This window comes from Ochlerotatus camptorhynchus, unplaced genomic scaffold (genome assembly GCF_037179485.1).
Source record: "Ochlerotatus camptorhynchus isolate MF236.1 unplaced genomic scaffold, CSIRO-AGI_Acam_v1.1 ptg000022l, whole genome shotgun sequence".
Classification (NCBI taxonomy): domain Eukaryota; kingdom Metazoa; phylum Arthropoda; class Insecta; order Diptera; family Culicidae; genus Ochlerotatus; species Ochlerotatus camptorhynchus.
Window position 1 is genome coordinate 3,466,461 of NW_027040514.1, and position 20,065 is coordinate 3,486,525.

The 20,065-nt window shown below is 44.4% G+C and overlaps 1 protein-coding gene and 1 pseudogene across 1 annotated transcript in view; one reads left to right on the forward strand and one right to left on the reverse strand.

Moving 5' to 3' along the window:
- Window positions 1–436: 436 nt before the first annotated feature.
- arr (low-density lipoprotein receptor-related protein 6) overlaps window positions 437–20,065 on the reverse strand; it is a 153,191-nt gene continuing 133,562 nt past the window's right edge. Inside the window, exons 3-6 of the mRNA XM_065226942.1 lie at window positions 3,802–6,743; window positions 3,581–3,741; window positions 3,240–3,515; window positions 437–3,175 (exon numbers count right to left, since the gene is read on the reverse strand). Of these exons, the coding sequence (XP_065083014.1) occupies window positions 1,657–3,175; window positions 3,240–3,515; window positions 3,581–3,741; window positions 3,802–6,743 (4,898 nt within the window). The 3' untranslated portion in view covers window positions 437–1,656. The remainder of the gene's footprint in view (window positions 3,176–3,239; window positions 3,516–3,580; window positions 3,742–3,801; window positions 6,744–20,065) is intronic.
- On the forward strand, window positions 10,605–18,529 carry LOC135704259 (uncharacterized; annotated as a pseudogene).

Here is a 20,065-nt window from a genome sequence, read left to right on the forward strand (position 1 = left end):
ATGTTGCCTGCATTTTTACGATGTCCCTGAAGTTAAATAAAAATCCCATCAGCTCATTAAAAAAGTTCCCCGAAGTTAAACAAAATTAATTAAATTCCTCTAAAGTTCGATGGAAGTTTAATGAAGCTCTACAAAATTCACTGATCTTCTATAAAATTTTAAGCACTTCTACGGTTCTTGCAGAGCTTCTAAAAAGTTTGCTGAACTCCCACAAATGTTTCTGAACATTTACGATGTTCGCTGAGCTTCTACAAAGACTTCGTTTTGTAAATCTGAAATATTGAACAGCCTCACCCACTCGCAAATTTGAAAAGCAACGCTGAAGACATGTGAAGACATTTCGACAATCTCGCTCAAGATTATGCGAATAACAAACTAACATATAAAGGAAATCGTTCGGACTCACTAATTCAACCGGGAGAAGATTTTCAAGATATCATTTTTGTATATTTTTTGTACAACAATTAAAAAACTATAATTCTCTTGTATACTCTCTCTCTATCTGTTCTTAAACAAGTTTTCTATTTTTTTTTCTTTTCTTTTAACAATTACATATTTCCGTTTTGTTTTCGTTGTAAGCTCGTGATTAGAGGCATCCCATTTGATTTGCTGGTAGCAAACATGGCTATAATGTAGCTAGCTATAATTTACACACACACACATTCACACATGTTCACATGTTCATCTCTTCGTTTGTAAGGTAGGGTTTCTCTAAATTTCTAGTTTGCTGCCAGTTGGTTTTCATATGTATTTCTAAAGTCAGTCTTGTGAGCACATTTTCCCGTATTTAATGTGCGATTAAATACATGTAGATATAACATAACACAAATTAGGATGAAGAAATCGAACGTTGATTTGTTGGATGTTGGTTCGGCTACCGAACACACCCAAACAAACAATAGATATTGCGAGGGTTATTTAACTAAAACTACGATCTATACACACGCACTAGAATGAGTTCATCGTGTTAGGGTGGGGTGGGCTTTGATGCAAAAATATTCTAGTAGGAAGAATTGGGGCGATTAGAGGAAAATGTGCTCTTCATTGCTTCAGACAAACGGAAAATCGTACCCTGAATCGTACAACAAGTAATACAAGTAGGTAGTTGCCATGAAATCATAATTCAGTGATGGGTTTTGCTTGTCCCTTCCGCTAGTAAAAGGTATTTACAAATGAAAATCGATCAACTCGAGTAAAATAGTGATGTTTTTGCCTAAACTCTAAATCTACTAAACAGGCTTCGAATTTTTGTTCTAAATTCCACATAATCGCTAATAGGCACTTGTTTTCTCGTTAACCGTTCGAACACTAATTTCGAAAAGGGCAATGAATTTCTCAACTCGTTGGAAGACGGAAGGTTAAATGTTTAACTCTAATTGGCTGTTCATGGTGAGGAAGTCATAATGTTGCTGACAAGATGTTTGCAATGCAGGTGAACCACCTTCAAAAATGTAGGCACTTCTCTGCGCTTAAAGGTGAGGAGGGGTCGCTTTAAGCCTAATATTGCTAATCGTAAAACTTTGAAAACCGCGTCGAGAGTAAATAAATATTTACATAAAACTATCCGAATATAGATATCCTATATAATCTGCTATAACAAAAATAGCCACAAACCTAACCTCAAAAACTGCTCCGGCTAATCTGTAAAACTTACCGCTATGAGTATCCCCTCGAGGGCGACGGAACCGGCGAAGGCGGTGGAGGTAGTGGCGAAAAGTACGTCGAACTTCGCGAGCTCGGCGAGGGGGGACAACTTTCCGGAAGCATCCCGCCGACGTCGCTGTGGTAGTGTGACCGCGGCGTCGGTGGCGGCGGATACGGTTCCGAGTCGTACCGATCGCTGTGGCTATTGTGTTTGTACTTGCCGCTGGTACCTCCGCGGCCACTGCTGCTGCTGGTTCCCCCACCGCCGAGGCTTCCTCCACCACCCATTCCGCCGATGCGATCCCTACTGCGAGCGCTTTTGCTCGTATAGTTGGAATCGCTCTCGTCGCAGACATCCGTGGAGCAGGGCGTTGGCGGAGGAGGTTGATTGATGATTTTGTAGTGCTTGTATGGATGGTAGTTGGAAGAGTACCTAGCGGAGCCAGCAGTGGTTGCCGGTGATGGAGGAGGATTCAATGGATAGCCGATGAGGCTGCTACCGTTGGTGGTTGAGCTAGAAGCACCAGTTATGTGGTTCCGATCGTAGCTGTTGGCGCTGTTGCGGCTGTTGAGCGTCGACATCCGGACAGCGTCCGCCACGGAGGTCAGCTTCGATACGCGGATGTTCTTGTTGAGGCCTCCAGGTGACAGAGGCGCAGCAGCTTGATCTTCCTTCGGTTCCGACGATCCCGCTCCGAACCGAGACCTACAGGTCTGCAGAAGGTAGACGACTATGAACACTACAGCTACCGCTATGACCACTACAATCAACATGGTGATTTTGCTTCCGCTTGGAACTATCCTCCTATTGTTATACTCGGCACAAATCTCCGGCGCTTCATCCTCCCCATTTGCACAATGCTCATCTCCGTCGCACACGTTATGATACGAGATGCAGACCTTGCTCGTCGGGCATTGGAAGTCTTCCGGATTCTTACAGCAAACCGCTTCGTCATACCCGTCCAAACACTGCGTCGTCCCATCGCAAACCAAATGCTTATCGATGCATTCCCCGGATTGACACTTGAACTGATCCGCCCGACAGGCCGGACAGTCCAGTTCATCCGATCGATCCGGACAATCCTTCTGCCCGTCGCACCGCCACGACACCGGAATACAATCCTTATTATTGTCCCCATCCATTGCATTGCTGGAGAACGTTGCCGCACACGTGAAATGATCCGGCCCACAAACAGGCAGCGCTCCGCAACTCCGACGATCCTTCATCAACATCAACCCCTGGGGACAACCGCAAACGTCCTCTCCCTTGGCATCATCCGGCGCACCGATACAGATGTGGCTGCACTTGGCCCTCACCGAGTTGCACGTATGGTTCCGTAACATCCTCGCTTCCGGCGTCCAAACAGCCACAATATCCGTAATGTGCTGTATCTTCTGAATCTCCGTTCGACGGTTCTCACCGTTCACGGAAATCCGCTCCATCCCGGGACGTTCGTCCAACCAGTAGATGTACCCGTTGAGGGCAGCAATCGACGACACCAGGCTGATGTGCTCGGCTACCAGGGTTTTGCTGAAATTGAACATTGACATCCATTAACCTATAAACTACACATGGAAGCGGGAAAACAACTTACATCTCATTCCCATCGATGTCCATCATGTCGATACGTTTGCCGTGGGCGTAGAACAGTCGATTCGCCAGCGGATCCAGTGCCAGTGCGGTAATACCTTCCAGTCGGGAAACCAATTCCTTCCGCTGCGTGCCGTCCAACTTGGCCCGGATGATGGACTGGGCAGTGCCGACGTCGGTCCAGAACAGTAATCGCTTGGATGGGTGCAGCGCCAGGCTACGGGGCTTCTCCGAGTTACCGATGTCCACGTTACCGATCCGGTCGATGTCGCCGTCCAAGCTGGAAGTCAAAATAACAACATTAAATGATCTTCAACCTACGATTCTACAACCCCAAGAGCTTACTTCGTAATGTTGATGGTATTGGTGTGCGAACAGCTCCAGAACAGCAAGCGTCCAATCGGATCAATGACCATATCGAACGGAGACGAAGCCGGATCTATGAACACCTTTGCGCTGGTTCCGTTGTCGAACGCTCGCCGAATTATCGGACCGCGACCGTCAATCTGTAAAACCCAAAAAATTATAAACACCTCCGGATCACACCGATCGACGTCAATACTCACCCAGTAAACGTAACGCGTAACAACATCATACTCCACGGCCCGGATGTTCTTGCCTGTGACAGGGAGCGGCACATCTGGCGAATCCGTCGTATTCGGCATAAACCGTCCGAAGGAATTCCGCTGACTGAAGATGATATAGTTCTTCGGAGGACTACAGGATACGCGATTTGCCGTCAAGGTGTAGTGCGTTGGACACGCGCAGGTCATCTTCCGTTGTCCCAGGGCAAGGCACAGATGCGAACAACCTCCGTTGTTCGTGCGGCATTGATTCGATCCGGACTGACGAAACGGATGAAAGGCCAGCAGCGAGTTGGTATACTTCAGGTTCGTATGAACGATGGTTCTATTGTAACCGGTCGTCTTGTTGGCACGTTCGATTTCTCCGGTATTCCAGTCACTCCAGTAAACGTAGTCTTTGTACAGGGTGACCGCGTGCGGAACGAACGGGTTGTCGGAATCAGCCGTGACCAGGACCTTACGTTTACTGCCGTCCCACTCGGCGGATTCGATGGCCGTTGGAGAACTCTGGCAGGCCCAGTAAAGGCGTCGAGTGTCCGGATCCAGTGTTAATCCCGTTGCTAGATTCGCTCCCGAAATGATCGTTTTCAACTCACTCCCGTCCATCACAGCCCTCCGGATGGAATCCGAGGGCCATTCCGCCCAGTACATCAACCCACGTCGAGGCTCCAGAATCAGATTCCTCGGTTCCTCAATCCCCTTCCAAATTAGAATCCTCCGACTGCTTCCGTCAAGCCTAGCCACCTCTATCCGACGAGCTTCCGCATCCGTCCAGTAGATGTTGTGAGCTAACCAATCGACAGCGATCCCTTCCGGTTGAATCAAACCCGATTCGACGATTTTCTCCACGTTGGACCCATTGATGTACGCCCGGGAGATATGCTTCTGCTTCTGGCTAGCCCAGTAGATCCTACGATCAGCTATGTCTACGTCCAGATAGTGTGCGTCGATCACGCTCCGGAACGGAGCATAGTCCGTGTGGTTGTGACTATCGATCGAAATCCTTCCAATACTGCCCGTGTCGTGTCTCGAAAACAAAAGGAACGCCGATGGGATGAAGCAAGTTCGGTTATCGCGATCCAACTCGTAATCGATCTGGCATCTACAGACGTAATCTCTCGGTCGATTAAGGCACAGCTGGGAGCAACCTCCATTGCGAACACCACAAAGATTACTGCCCTTTGCTTCGTTCAACTTGGCCACTTTCAGTCCCATCAAATCCGGAAATGCTTCCACAATAACCGTACGATCATTGCCGTTCAGTTTGTTCGCACGATCAATCGACCTGCGCTGCCAATCCGTCCAATACAGGAAGTCGCCCAAAATACTCAATCCAAAGGCATGCGGTAGATTATCCGACAGGATTATATTCCTTCCCGAACCGTCCATGTTGGCGACCTCGATCCTATCCAGCTTGGCATCGCACCAGTAGATCTTCCTCGCCTCGACATCCAGCGCGATTCCATTCGGCCAGCCGAGGTTCTGCTGAACGATCAACACCCGCTCCGTCCCATCCAACGAGGCCCGCTCGATCTTGGGATCCTTCTCGCTCCAATCGCTCCAGAACATCCAGCCCAGTGTGGGCGCCAACGCGATCGCTCGTGGTTCCTCCAGATGTTCGTAGATCAACACCCTTCGGAAGGAACCATCCAACCGACAAACCTGTATCCGATCGGTTCCCGTGTCGGTCCAGTACAGATTACGCGCCAACCAATCCACCGCTAAACCGTCCGGACTTTGGATCTCCGTGTTGACCACCTCTACCATTCCCGTCCCATCGGGTCGCACCTTTTTGATAGCATTCGATCCCTCATCCGACCAGTAGATATAGTTCTCCACCGGATCGTAATCGATCGCAATCGCGTAGCGGACTTTCCCTAGCTGCAGCTGGATGCTGGTGTAGTCCGGTGAATCCAGAGATATCCGGCTGATTTGAGTTCGCTGCACGACGAATAGCATATCCTGAGGACCATCGGCGCACTGAGTTCGGGTGAGTAGTTTGACCCCGGTAGGACAGGCGCAACTGTACCCAGCCATGTTGGTTGATAGAAGGCAGAGATGTGAGCAGTTTCCATTGTTTCTACGACAGGGGTTGTCCCCTGCCGGTTGAAGGCGGTGGTCCCACGCATGAACGGTGATCGGAACGACTGGACTGTCCATGATTTCTTCGTGCTTCTCTGTGGCTATGTTGTAGTAGTGAAGAGTGCCATCCTGCCAGTCGGTCCAGAAGAGGTAGTTTGGGGCGAAGGTTAGACTATACGGGTAGTCCAGGTTGTTGACCAGGGTTCTCCGATTGCTACCGTCGAGGTTCATCACGTCCAGAAAGTGCAGATTTCCATCGACCCAGTAGATCAGTTCGCTTTCCAGATCAACGGCCAAACCGTTGGGCCAGAATATCCGGTCGTGCACCAGGACCACCCTCGACTGAGGATCGCCGTCCATGCTGGCACGTTCTATCTTTGGACTTTCACCCCAATCGGTCCAGATCATGAACCGTCTGGCAGGTACTAGAGCTATGGCACGTGGCTGATCCAGATCGCTCCAGAACAGCACCTTCTGGAACTTTCCGTTGAGTGTGGCGACCTCGATGCGGTTCGTCTCTCCGTCAGTCCAGTAGAGCTTATCGGTATACCAATCTATCGCTAGACCCTCGGGCTTGTCCAGCCCGTGGGTTATCACAGCTGTTTTGTTGACGGCCTGCAATGGGCCGTCCCGCATCTGGGCACACTGGATCGTTTCGGAGTTGTGCTCGGTGAAGCATACCAACCCCCGATCGTAGTAGAAGTCCATGGCGGACGCTTCGTTCAGATCCTTGACCAGGATCTCCACCGAACAGGTGGTGTTCTGCTGGATGGTGACATTCGCCAGCCGAATGTCGATGTACGTGGTGTAGAGCAACTGGCTCGAGAAGGCACTGGCGAATCCTGAAAGTAGATCAGAGAGAGGAGGAAAACGAAAATCAGATAAGGTTTTACGCAGCAATACCGGTAATTAGTGACACGGGAGGGTGCAGCCAGTCGCCCTTCTCGGTGAAGAGGGATTTAGTGATACTTTAAATAAATAAGCAGCATGTCAGCAAATAGCCGATGGGAGGTGAGAGATAGCATCCTCGCTAGAACGGGTTTCACAAAACGGGGAAGGGTGCCAGTGTGTAGCTACTCGAAAAAATGTTTGTCCTTTTCTGCTGTGAGCTGGCAGCCGAATGGATATGGCGAGGAGGGGAACGGACTCCGGTCGCTCTCCTGAATAATGACAAATTTGTCAACCGTGTAGTGACGACGTGTGCACAAGTAATTGAAATTTTAAAGCTTTTTCATAGCCACCGGAGTGGAACTGTGAACTAACTAAGACGGTGGCGGACTAGCGGGGAACCGTTGATGAAAGGCCGCCATTGGGGTGGTTTTTGCGATGAATGCATGCACGAATTGAAATTCAATCCAGTGACGTGATTAAGTTCGAGCATAACATTTCCAAACGTCACATATTGCTCACTTGCGTTATGAAAGGTTTACGAAAGGGCGAAAAATTACTATTTGATAAAACAGAAATCAAAATGCTTCGAAATTAAAATAAATGGGCATTAGGGTGGGTCATCTTTATAATCCCCTGTTACCCACTGCTCTTCAATGCGTATTGAGGTCCCCAAAAGCTGTGACAAATTTGAACGGATTTGGTTATGATCTGGATTTGCGGGAGAATTTTAAATTTTGTATGGGAAAATGTATGGGAAACGGAACGATCCCATTCATCTGCTTACTTAAAATCCAAATATAGCTCAAATTTCACCAAATCTTGGACTTCTATTGAAAATTCTATACAAAACAACTTTGTTGAAGACTGAAAATCGATTTGATGAAAATGAGCTAAGGGCTCTTAATGCGACAGTACAAAGTCAAACGCATACTTCTTTGCCTAACCCGTACGATGTACGCGGCGGTTTGAAATATGTCTCTAAAGACAAAAAAGTGTGCGCCCGCCTTTGCTCATATACAGTCTGCGACTGTGAAATAGTTCTAGCGACGTTTCATAACTACCTAATGGGGTGTTTACACTTATGCTATTTCACTAGCGCTAATGAGTTAGCTGCTAGTAAAATAGCTCACTAGCATAATCTAAACAGGGCATCAACGTCAACCAGCATGAAATTTCAGGAGCAACTGAAATTCGTGCTATTGGGCAAGTACACTAGCGCGAGTAAATCCGCACAGATGTAAACACCCCGTAAAGCCCCACGTTGTACAGTGGGCAAAAAATGACAAAACCGCGACTAAATTGAATATCTCGGCTGTCAAACGGTTTCAGTCAACATGTTATACATATTCTCAAAGGAAAAACTCTCCTGAATCGATTGGTTGTGGTCTCATTGGCCGGAGATTTTTGCGTACCGAGATAGAAGGCCGGGATCAACCCGAGTTCCCGGTAATGTAGGAAATTCCACTATCTTTCGACATAATTTTAGACTTTACTTAACGTATATTACTGGAAATTGATAGTACTAAGTATATATGGTGTAAAGACACCATATACGCCCTCAGGAAAACTCTACGGGCCTAAAGGAGGATCCGGAACGACCGATCAAGTGGCCACATTATAAAAAATGTCCTAGAACCTTGCGATTTTTTCTATGTTGTTCAGAATCAAGAGATCAAAGCGTATTTAACTTGGAATACATATTTTGGAATATGGTGGCCATATCCTGGTTCACCGGATAATCTGGATTGACCGATAAAAATTATAAAAATTTTGCTAGAACCTTGCGATTGTTTCTATGTTGTTCAGAATCAAAAGATCATAGCGTATTTAATGTGGAAACTATATTTTGGGGTATAGTGGTCATATTCTGGTTCTCTGGATAATCTGGATTGACCGATAAAGTGACCACGTTATAAAACATGTCCTACATGCTTGCGGTTTATTCTATATTGTTCAGAATCAAGATATCAAAGCATATTTAACTTGGAATACATATTTTGGAATATAGTGGCCATATCCTGATTCTCCGGATAATCTTGATTGACCAATGAAGTAGTCACATTATAAAAATTGTGCTAGAACCTTGAGATTTTTTCTATGTTGTTCAGAATTAAGAGATCAAAGCGAATTTAATGAAGAATTTAAATTTTGGGGTAAAGTGGCCATATCCTCCGGAAAATTGACCGTAGAAGTTGTCATAACGTGTAAACAGTCCTGCAAAACTACGATCTTTTTTCTTAACAATCTTGTTCATATCCAAATAATTAAAACTATTTTTATTTAAAAAAAAATCCCTAGTATCCCACTTCTAGCAGGTGCTTTACAAAAATTTAAAGTTCTGTGAAGAAGGCTTCAGCACAATTGATCATAAGAGAACAAAATTATATCTGCTATTATATCGATCGGCACTGTAAACTCTCCTAAAAACCCGCAGTTTTTGTATACAAATTCAACCAACCAAACTCAAAACCATACCGATATAACTTGAATAGTTGATGTACCAGCAATCAACATTTCAGAAATGTTGAAGCCGTCCTGAAAAGTTACAGCTCATTGCTCATCAAATTTTTTTGAAGAGAAAAAAAATCACGAGGTCTTATTATTTTGTCCGGTACTGTAGTTGTATTTGTTAATTATCGATATGTTTCTGACGAACTGTTATTGGGCACTTGATTTCAGAGTAATACCGGATATAAATGGGGTAAATTTTTTCAATGTATGGTAGATCACAATAATTTCTAAAAAAAAGAAGACTTTTGAATCGTGTCATACTATTTTTTAATAAAATGTCAAAATTATCTGTTCAAAGAGTACCTCCGACCACCTCTTAGGCCACTACCGGATGTTTTGGAATACCATGGGCCAATTTTCGATCGGACAGATCATGGACATGCGACACATCAAATCACGATGTTTTCGTTTTTATGTCCAGTACTATAAGATATAAGAATATATCTTGGCCTACTTTTAAGTGCGATATGTGTTTATCACAGAAGTTTTAGCACGATCGATTGCAATTAATTCTTAACAGCCCAGCGGATATCATCATGATTTCTAACGGTGACATCGCGAAATTTTTTCAACACCAATCCGAAGATGAATTATTACGTTTTTTATGTCGTAAAGGGAAGGAACGAGAAAAAAATATCAAGCCAACAGCCAACAGTGAAAGCATGGATTAGCAGCTTCAAATATTATTGGTCGAAGCATGGATGCAAAAAACGATTTTTCGAGAAGGAGTCGAAATGGATTAAGTCTGTATTTACGGTATGTCGCCTAGAGAAAAAAAAATCAGAAGAATAACTTGTTGTGATTTTGATTTAAAGCTGAAACAATCAGGATCACCAGCTTCTCCTTTCAATAATTCTGGAACAACATCACCATCCTGCATAAGCGACAGCCGTTCAAGTACGTCCGACTACAACTCTTCCTCGGCGGTTTCTGAAAGCACACTATATCGAAAAGTAGGACGAAAACGACTCCAGTTCAATGATCTTACGGAACAATCTAAATCTAAAATGTGTCAACGGCTAGCCCGTGATCATTCCTTAGATAAGCTGCTAAGAGCAGCAGAAGCTGCTGCACGCAAACTCACGAAGATGTTGAAATTGTTGAGAAATTGTGGTGAGTCCTGGGCGAAGAATACGTTGAATACGTCAGAGGTGTACCAGAAGATTTAACCATCTCCCGAATCGTCTTTGATGCTGAAAACCAGGCTTGGATTGAGCAAATCAAAGTATCAAGGTATTAAAATCAGTTTTTGTTTTTTTTTAAATTAAACACTTATACAATGAAACAAATTTCTTAATTAAATAGTTTCTAGTATCTGTCGCACCTCAAATTGTCAGTAAATTTTAAGAGAGCTATTTATATGAATTTATTCAAGGTATCATCAAATTTATGAAACACGAATTCGGCATGAAACATCTGATATCTTGGGCGGATATGATTTCATATAGCAATTCTATCATTCCACCATTTTCTTCACCGAATTGGGCAGACGGTTATCTGTCGACCTCCGTTTCCGTTTGGGATTTAATAAAGAACGATGTCGAACGGGTCCTCGAACTGGATGACGTAAGATCCAAGATATTTGAACTCTGTGCCGACTACAGAAACGTACCGATTGATTGTGTGGTGAGGATTGCCGGAGGCCCTGACTCAGCGACTGGATTTAGCCACTACAATCAATCCAATATTCTTGGTAACGACGATTCGCTGCTTTCAGAAAATTATATGCTATTGCAACTGGTGAAGAAAACCGGTGAACCGATTTATCAGAATCCGAACCCGCAATCGGATTATTTCTGCCGCCCCCGCTCTCTATGCTGGACAAAAGAAACGGATGTCATAACCCGGAAAATGTTCGATGCATTTTTTTACGAGATAAATCAAATCAAGGATGAACCCGTGGTGGTTACGGTTAAGAATATTGAGCTTCACATTACAGCGCAAGCCATTTATTCGATGATCGACGGAAAAGTTGCAAGTGCTATATTTTTTTTTTTTTTGTTAATTACTTTATTTGTACAGGCTCATTCGAATAAACTTTACAGAGCCAAGTTATCATTTTCTTTATACATTATAAATGTCTTAAATCTAAAATTAAAGGATTGGAACCGATTACTCGCGGTCTTCTCGAGGTTAGTGGATGACAATTGTTTGGATCGGGAGAGGGAAAAGGAGATTTGGAATATGATTTATGATTCAAATTTTTTCACTATTTCTAAAACAAATACTAAATCCTATCGACGTTATATCAACTCTGTAATTATACAATTTTTACAGAAACAAATCTACAAAAAAAAAAATACACACACACATACAAAACACAAACTAAACACAAGGTTAATCAAACTTACAATCTATGGTTAATATTCTTCAAGAAAACATATATGAGTTGCATAAACTCCAGATCGCGTCTATCCAAAATATCGCGAACTGGAACATTAGGTTGTCTACCTCGAGCCCGAAGGGAATCGTACAACTCGGATCTGACTCCACGGTGCTCAGCACATGACCAAATAATGTGATCTGCGTCCTGGTAACCTTGTCCACATTCACAGAGATTACTGTCCCCCAGCCCAACACGGAACAAGTGAGCGCTTAGTGAATAGTGATTGGACATGAGGCGAGACATCACACGAATGAAGTCTCGACCCACCTCCAAACCTTTGAACCAAGGACACTTCGACACCTTAGGGATAATTGAATACAACCATCGTCCCAAACTCCCTTCACTCCATTTATTTTGCCAGCTGGCGAGTGACTGTTGACGATAAATGAAGAAAAATTCGTCGTAGGCGATTTGTCGATCGTAAATATCGCCTTCCATAGCGCCCACCTTTGCAAGCGAGTCCGCCTTCTCATTGCCCGGAATCGAGCAATGAGATGGGACCCATGCAAAGGTGATGACAAAAGATCTTAAAGATAAAGCACTTAGAAGCTCTCGTATTTTCATGAGAAAATACGAGGAGTGCTTTACCGGCCTCATGGAGCGAATAGCCTCGACAGAACTGAGACTATCCGTAAAAATAAAATAATGATCTGGTGCAAGTGAGGCGATCGTTTCTAGCGTATAATGTATTGCCGCCAGTTCAGCAACATATACGGAACAAGGAGCATGAAGCATTCGAGAGGCGCTATGAAATTCGTTATAAACACCAAAACCTGCGGACGCCTCTATTAGTGATCCATCTGTGAAGAACGATCTTGCGGAATCAACTTGGCCAAACTTTGCAGCGAAAATTGACGGAGCAATCATGGAACGATGATGCTCTGGGATTCCGCGAATCTCTTGCGTCATTGATAAATCAAAATGAACAGAACTGTCGAAGTCGGAGAAGCAAACACGATAGGGATTATGCTGCGAAGGGCTGACATCCTGTGTTATGTACACGTAGTACAATAACATAAAACGAGTTTGAGGGTTTAGCTCAAGAAGCTTCTCAAAGTTTGCAATCACCAGTGGGTTCATAATTTCACAACGGGTGAGGAGCCTGAGGGACAATTCCGAAAACCGATCCGATAGTGGCAACATGCCCGCTAACACTTCGAGACTCATCGTATGAGTCGAGTGCATGCATCCTAACGCGATACGAAGACAGCGATACTGGATCCGTTCCAGTTTGATGATGTGAGTTTTAGCCGCCGACTGGAAACAAAAACTACCGTATTCTAAAACCGATAAAATCGTTGTCCGGTACAACGTTAGAAGATCTTGCGGATGGGCTCCCTACCACGTTCCGGTAATTGTTCGGAGAAAATTGATCCTTTGTTGGCATTTTCGTCTCAGATACTCAATGTGGGATCTCCAGGTGCATTTTGAATCGAACCAGACCCCAAGATATTTGAAGGACATAGAATGAGTGATCGGTTTACCCAAAAGTTGAAGCTTTGGTTGTGCTGGGCTATGCTTCCTAGAAAAAACGACCAACTCAGTTTTCTCCGTGGAGAATTCGATACCTAGCTGGATAGCCCAAGTAGACAAATTGTCTAAGGTATCCTGTAAGGGTCCTTGCAGGTCGGCCTCTCTGGGTCCTGTCATAGACACTACTCCGTCATCTGCAAGTTGTCTCAACGTGCAGTTGTCCCTTAGACAATTGTCAATTTCTCTGACGTAGAAATTATACAGAAGGGGGCTTAAACATGAGCCCTGGGGGAGGCCCATGTAGCTAAATCGTGAAGCTGTAGAGTTTCCATGAGAAAAGCTCATATGTTTCTCTGACAGCAAATTGTACAAAAAGTTATTAATTAATGGAGAAAGGCCACAAGCGTGGAGTTTGTCTGCAAGGACTTCAACCGATACTGAATCAAAAGCCCCCTTAATATCCAAGAAGACAGAAGCCATTTGCTCTTTATTAGCAAAAGCCAACTGAATTTCAGTGGAAAGCAACGCGAGACAGTCGTTCGTTCCCTTGCCCCTACGGAAACCAAATTGAGTATCTGAGAGTAGGTGGTTCAACTCAACCCATTTGTCCAGGCGAAAAAGGATCATTTTCTCCAACAATTTTCGAATACACGATAGCATCGCAATGGGACGATACGAGTTGTGATCTGACGCGGGTTTTCCAGGCTTTTTAATGGCTATAACTCTCACCCGCCTCCAATCATCCGGAACAATATTAAGCTCCAGGATCTGACCAAACAAGTTCAACATCCGCCTCTTAGCGACGTCTGGGAGGTTCTTCAACAAGTTGAACTTGATTCTATCAGCCCCCGGAGCCGAATTGCCACACGAAAGGAGCGCGAGTGAGAGCTCCAGCATTGAAAAAGGCTGGCTGATCTCGTCTACCGAATTCATCGTTTCGCGAGGAATCATCTGTGCCGGCACAGAATCAGGACATACTTTTCGCGCGAACTTGAGAATCCAACTATCGGAGTACTCCTCGCTCTCGTTGTTCGAAGACCGGTTACGCATCCTTCGCGCCGCATTCCAAAGCGTATTCATCGACGTTTCGCGCGATAATCCGTCCACGAATTGCCGCCAGTATCCGCGTTTCTTGGCTTTGATGAGGCTCTTGAGTTCGCGTTCAAGAGCCGAGTACGCTTCGAAATGTACGGGTGTTCCACGTTTCCGGAAAAGCTTAAACGCGTCGGACTTTTTACGATAAACCTCAGTGCATTGCTGGTCCCACCAAGGGGAAGGAAATTTCCTACGGAAAGACGTTCCTGGAACCGGCCGAGTTTGAGCTTGAAGCGCGCTGTCCAAGATCAGATTGGAGAGGAAGTTATATTCCTCCAACGGTGGAAGCCCTTCTACCGACGTTAGGGCATCTTCTATCACATTCTTGAACTTTGTCCAATCGATATTACGGGTAAGATCGTACGCGACGTTAACGGGTTCCGACGGATTGAACCCACTGGCAACTGAAACTTTGATCGGCAAGTGATCACTACCGTGGGGATCTTGGATCACATTCCACGTGCAATCCAACGATAATGAGTTAGAGCAAAGTGTGAGGTCTAATCTACTTCCATTCGAGGATGGGCCAGCCAAACGTGTTACTTCTCCATTGTTAAGAATTGTCATATTAAAGCTGTCGCAGAGGTCATATATCAAAGTAGAACGGTTGTCGTCATACAGTTCCCCCCAGCCTGTACCGTGGGAATTAAAATCTCCCATAATCAACCTTGGAGCAGGAAGTACCGAACAGATATCTGAAAGTTGTTTGCGATTAACAACGGCTCTAGGAGGAATATAAACAGAAGCAATACAAAGGCTCTTACCTTTAATAATAGCCTGACATGCAACAACTTCAATACCTGGAAATTGTGGAAGATTCACTCTATAGAAGGAATGGCACTTTTTGATCCCCAAAAGTACCCCTCCTCCACGCGAATCCTCACGATCCAGTCGAATAATGTTAAAATCATAAAAAGGAAGATCAATATCTGAATAGAGCCAAGTTTCACAAACAGCAAATGCATCACAATCATTATTGTGAATTAAAAACTTAAAAGAATCTAATTTAGGAATGAGACTTCGACAATTCCACTGTAGAACAGTGATCAAATCCCCGACCTCGTTTGGAAAATTATCCATCGAAGGAAATGATTGCTGCAATGAGGGGCCACTTCAATGTCAATTGCTTCAAGAGGGTCTTCACAGAAGGAAGCATTGCCAGAACAATGCTTTTGAGAGGATCAGAAATATTGAGATACTTGAGAATATCGTCCACAATTTTATCAAATGAGAACAACCCGGATGAAGAAGGGGCTTCTGTTCTTAAAAATGGGCCATCAGGGGTTTTTGATGTCCCCGGGAGAGATGGAAAGTTCTGGTTATAGTCAGTTCTGCGGAAACCAGGTGGAGTTGAAACTTCCTTTTTTCCATCACTCCTTGATTTGGGCAAGCTGATTTGGGGTTCCTTATCTGCAACTTTCCGCGAACGGATGCGTTTTCGTTTCCGTGCAGAACCTTCCGGAAAACTGAAAGAAACTCCCTCCTCAGCCAAGTCAGAGTCAGACTCGTCATCAGACAAAACAGCAAAGGGATTTTTGTCGTTGGTTGATGGTGTGGCTGTTTTTAGCATTGCTGCAAAAGACTGCCTGGAACGCTCCTTAAGAGAGCGTTCTAGTTTCTCCCCGCGTTGTTTGTACGCCGGGCACGATGAGAGACCATGAGGAGTTCCCTTACAGTACACGCATTTTGGTGCAGTGACTGTGCAGGCGCCATCCTCGTGCTTCTCCCCGCATTTGGAACAGCGTGCCTTGCTGCCACAGTGAGAGGCCGTATGTCCCAACTGTTTGCAGTTTTGGCAGTTCATGACCCGAGGAACAAACAAACGCACAGGTAGCCGAAGTTTTCCCAACTCGATGTAGTGAGGAAGGGCTGAACCAGAAAAGGTCACTCGAAACGAGTCTGTGGGGGTAAAGCTCTTTTTACCCTCGCTGAAAGATACTGAGTTCAGCTTCTGGACTTCCAGTATCTCAACCGTGGGAAGCAAGGGGTTCTTGAAACGGCCAACCACTTGCTTCGCCAAGATCTCAGGGGTCAGACTCGCTTCGGTGACCACACCTTCGATCTCCACATTACGAGCTGGGATGTACACTCTATACTCGAGTGTAAAGAGTTGGGAGGCAGCAATCTCGTTAGCTTGTTTCAGGTTAGAGACGACAACGCGAAGTTTATTGTACCTCACCTTCGAGATTTCGGTCACGGCCGAGAACCGCTTCGTCAGATCATTAGTAATTTGCATTACATTCAAAGGTTTCTTTTTGGGCTGAAAGTAAACAACCCATGGGCCAGTCGAGTCTTCTGGGTAGGCTCGCGATCGGGGGCTTATCTGTCCCTGTCCATTACCAGACTGAGATGACGAAGCAGGGATGGCATCATCTGATTTCTGGGATGACAGACGTTTTCGACCCTTCTTGCTATCGCGTGGCAAAGTGGTGTCATCTTCCGACAAAACGTCCATTTCGTCTTCCGACAAAATGTCCATTTTGCCGTACTAGTGGGAGCGAAAAACGCTCTACCACTGCAACGATAATCAAAATTACTCGGACACAATACACGAGAAAAAAAAATACAAACACAGAAACACAAACTTAAAATTTAACTGATGGGAGAAAGAAAGAAACAAGAACAAAAACTTATCTGATAATCCTATACTACTATCACCGAGCGTTTACACAGCAGCAGCGGAGCGACGCGCAGCTTTGATGATCTTCGATCCGCGTGTTTGCGGGCGGTCTTCGTTGGTGTGTGCTTGTATGAAGCTCGGCACTCAGCTGAACACACGAGATGGATGAGCGGTTTGAATGTGGAGGCAGATGCTGACACTCGATGACGATGATCCGTGTGCACAGGTATGCGTGACCACGCACCGATGGTGCGCAAAATGGTTGGCGAATTGGCAATCGCAAAAACAATTTTCCTTCCGATGATGCCGAAAACACACTTTCTTCTCAGAAAAAAACTCACTTTTTGATAAATTTATCGGGAATTATGCCAGGAATCACTAAGCGAGAAAAAACTGATTATTTACGTCAGATAATAGCGAGAAAACTTCCAAATTAACGGAGCGTGAAACAAGTCGACCGTTCTTCTTGCTAGGACGCAGTGAGAGTGCAAGTGCTATAGTTGGCAATAAAAATACGCAAGCATGTCCAGTGTGCTTGGACACTACGAGCGGAAAAATTGGACCTTCTTTCTTCCATGCCCGTTTGAATTCCATTGAGTGGGCCACCCGCTCAGCAGCCAAACAATCAGTACCAGGACATCCTGCCCTCACTCACCCGCAAGTGAAGTTGGAAACCAGACGATTTGCAGACTGCCTTGAACAACATTTCAAAGAACAGGTTAACCGTCCGAAACCAGGAGGAAGTGGTAGTTCCAATAATGGCAACCTTGCCCGCCGTTTGCTTTCGGAGCCTGACATATTTGCCGATATTTTGAATGTTAGTAGGAATATGATGCAAAATTTTAGACTTATCAGCAATTTGGCGCTTTCGTCACGGAAGCTGAATGCTGAAAAGGTGAAGTTGCTTTACGAACGATTGGAAAAAAAAGTATTTTGGAGGAGTTCCCGTTCATTAAAGCATTACCACCTTCTTTGCACAAATACAAACATTTAGCAGATTATATCGATCAATTGGTAAGGTAAACTACCTAAGCTATAAAAATCAAACTAATCATTTATTATTTTTCAGCCATACACTATGAGTTTTGTGGATGAGCAGGCTGGAGAGCGAATGCACAAGCGTCATAAATTTTGCAGGCCAAACCTTGCTAGAAAAATGTCTCCCGAGGCAAATTTATCAGATATGATGGCAACGGCATTAGCATGGTCCGATCCGAAGCTATCGTATCTAACATACCACAATGAAGGTTCGAAAGTAGCATTTGGTAGTAAGGATGTGACATACATGGAGGAAGTGGCACAATATTATATGGATAGCGGTGTAGAAGATGAAGGGGAAATGAATGGCGAGCAAGATTGCGGCGACATGGAATACGACAGCGCGAGTTTGTGTGATTCTGATATTTACAGTGACGAAGAAGACAAGGAAAGAATATCGTTTTTTTAGAGGCCCGGATAGGCCTAGATAAGTCTTTTAATTTTACACCTATCACACTACCTCAAATTGAAATTTTTTCCCAACTTTTGCGGTAGACAAATGCTGAACAGTTTAGATTATACGACCTACTTGATCGGTCTACCCGGATTATTCGGAAAACCAGGATATGGTCATTTGATCCCGAACTATAAATTCCATATTAAATACGCATTCATCTCGTGATTATGAACAAACCACAGTTCTAGAACAACGTATATAATGCGAATACTTTATCGGTCAATCCAGATTATCCGGAGAACCAGGATATGGCCACTATATTCCAAAATAATGTACGTTAAATACGCTTTGATATCTTGATTCTGAACAATATAGAATAAACCGCAACTCTATACTTTCATCTCCTCATCTATCGTATAAAAATTACCACTTTAGTCAGCTATTTGATATTAGCATCTTCAACTATGTAAGCTCAAGTTTGTTTTCGGCGATAAATTCTTGGAAACTAATGATCTGACAAGGAATTTGCAGCTGCGGACTCAAAACCAAGCTTTTCATCACCAAGAAACGATTGACTCGAAGCTGTATAAGCAACCTACCTTTCGTTAAGGCGCACAAATGTCCAGTTATGTTTTGGCAAGCTGCCACTACAGCGGGAAGGTACTACAGTGGTACCACGACAATAAGGTGGGTTTCATCGACAAGGATATCAATCCATCCAGCTGCCCGCAATTCCGCCCAATCGAAATGAATTGGGCAAATATCAAGCGGAAGTTAGAGAAAACTGGAAAGACGACTCAGGACGCTCAATGTTGGAAAAAAATAACCGCAGTGGTTGACCAGTCCAGTGTGCGGCAGATAATGGCGGCAATTCCCAAGAAAATTCAGGAGTTCATCCGAACGCCGTCGAAAGTACAACAAAATACCTTCATTTTGGCTCAACTACCATTTTTCTTACGTCAAATCAATCCCGAGAAACTGGTTTTATGTGTCCGGATTCTAAGTGGACCAGATTTTATTATACCTGTTTCCTCTGACTTGTCTTCACATGTCTTCACCGCTAGTTTTGAAATTTGTGACCGGGGGAAGGCGTTCAATATTTCAGATTTATAAAACTGTGACTTCCCAGAAGCAGTCAACGGCAATTGATCATTTTGTCAAGCTTCTGCATTCATGTTCCATCAGATGTCACAGCTGTTGTTTGCGGTGACATCTATCGGAAACTAGACACAATCTGTTTTCCTATAATTGTTCACAGAGGACACTGCAGTGCAAAACATGTCTGGTACCACTATATATGCATTTAGATTATTATTGGAAGTCCCTCCTTTTTTACACATTATGCACACAAAATACCTCACCCCTCACAGAATTTCCCGCCGATTTTTATGTATGGGGCGGGGCATAAAGTATCTTTTGCGCAGAATATGTAAAAAAGGAGGGACTTCAAATGTTAAAGCAAATGCATATATAGAGGTACCAGACATGTTTTGTAGTGTCAGGTACTCTATTTTGTAATCTGTGAAAGGGAAATGACAAACCGAGTGTCAACAAAATACATGGCATGTTGAGAGATTGAGGACGTGAGAGCAAATTTTCTCTCTAAAATTTGAATTTTTTGGCTCTCTGGGAGCTGGTAGTAAATCAGGTAAAACTGTATGGAGAAAAATCATTTTTATTTAATTGTAGCTTGTTTAACAATAATTTCCGGCAAAAAACTGAACGACAAAGTCCCTGATTCATTTCTTTAGGT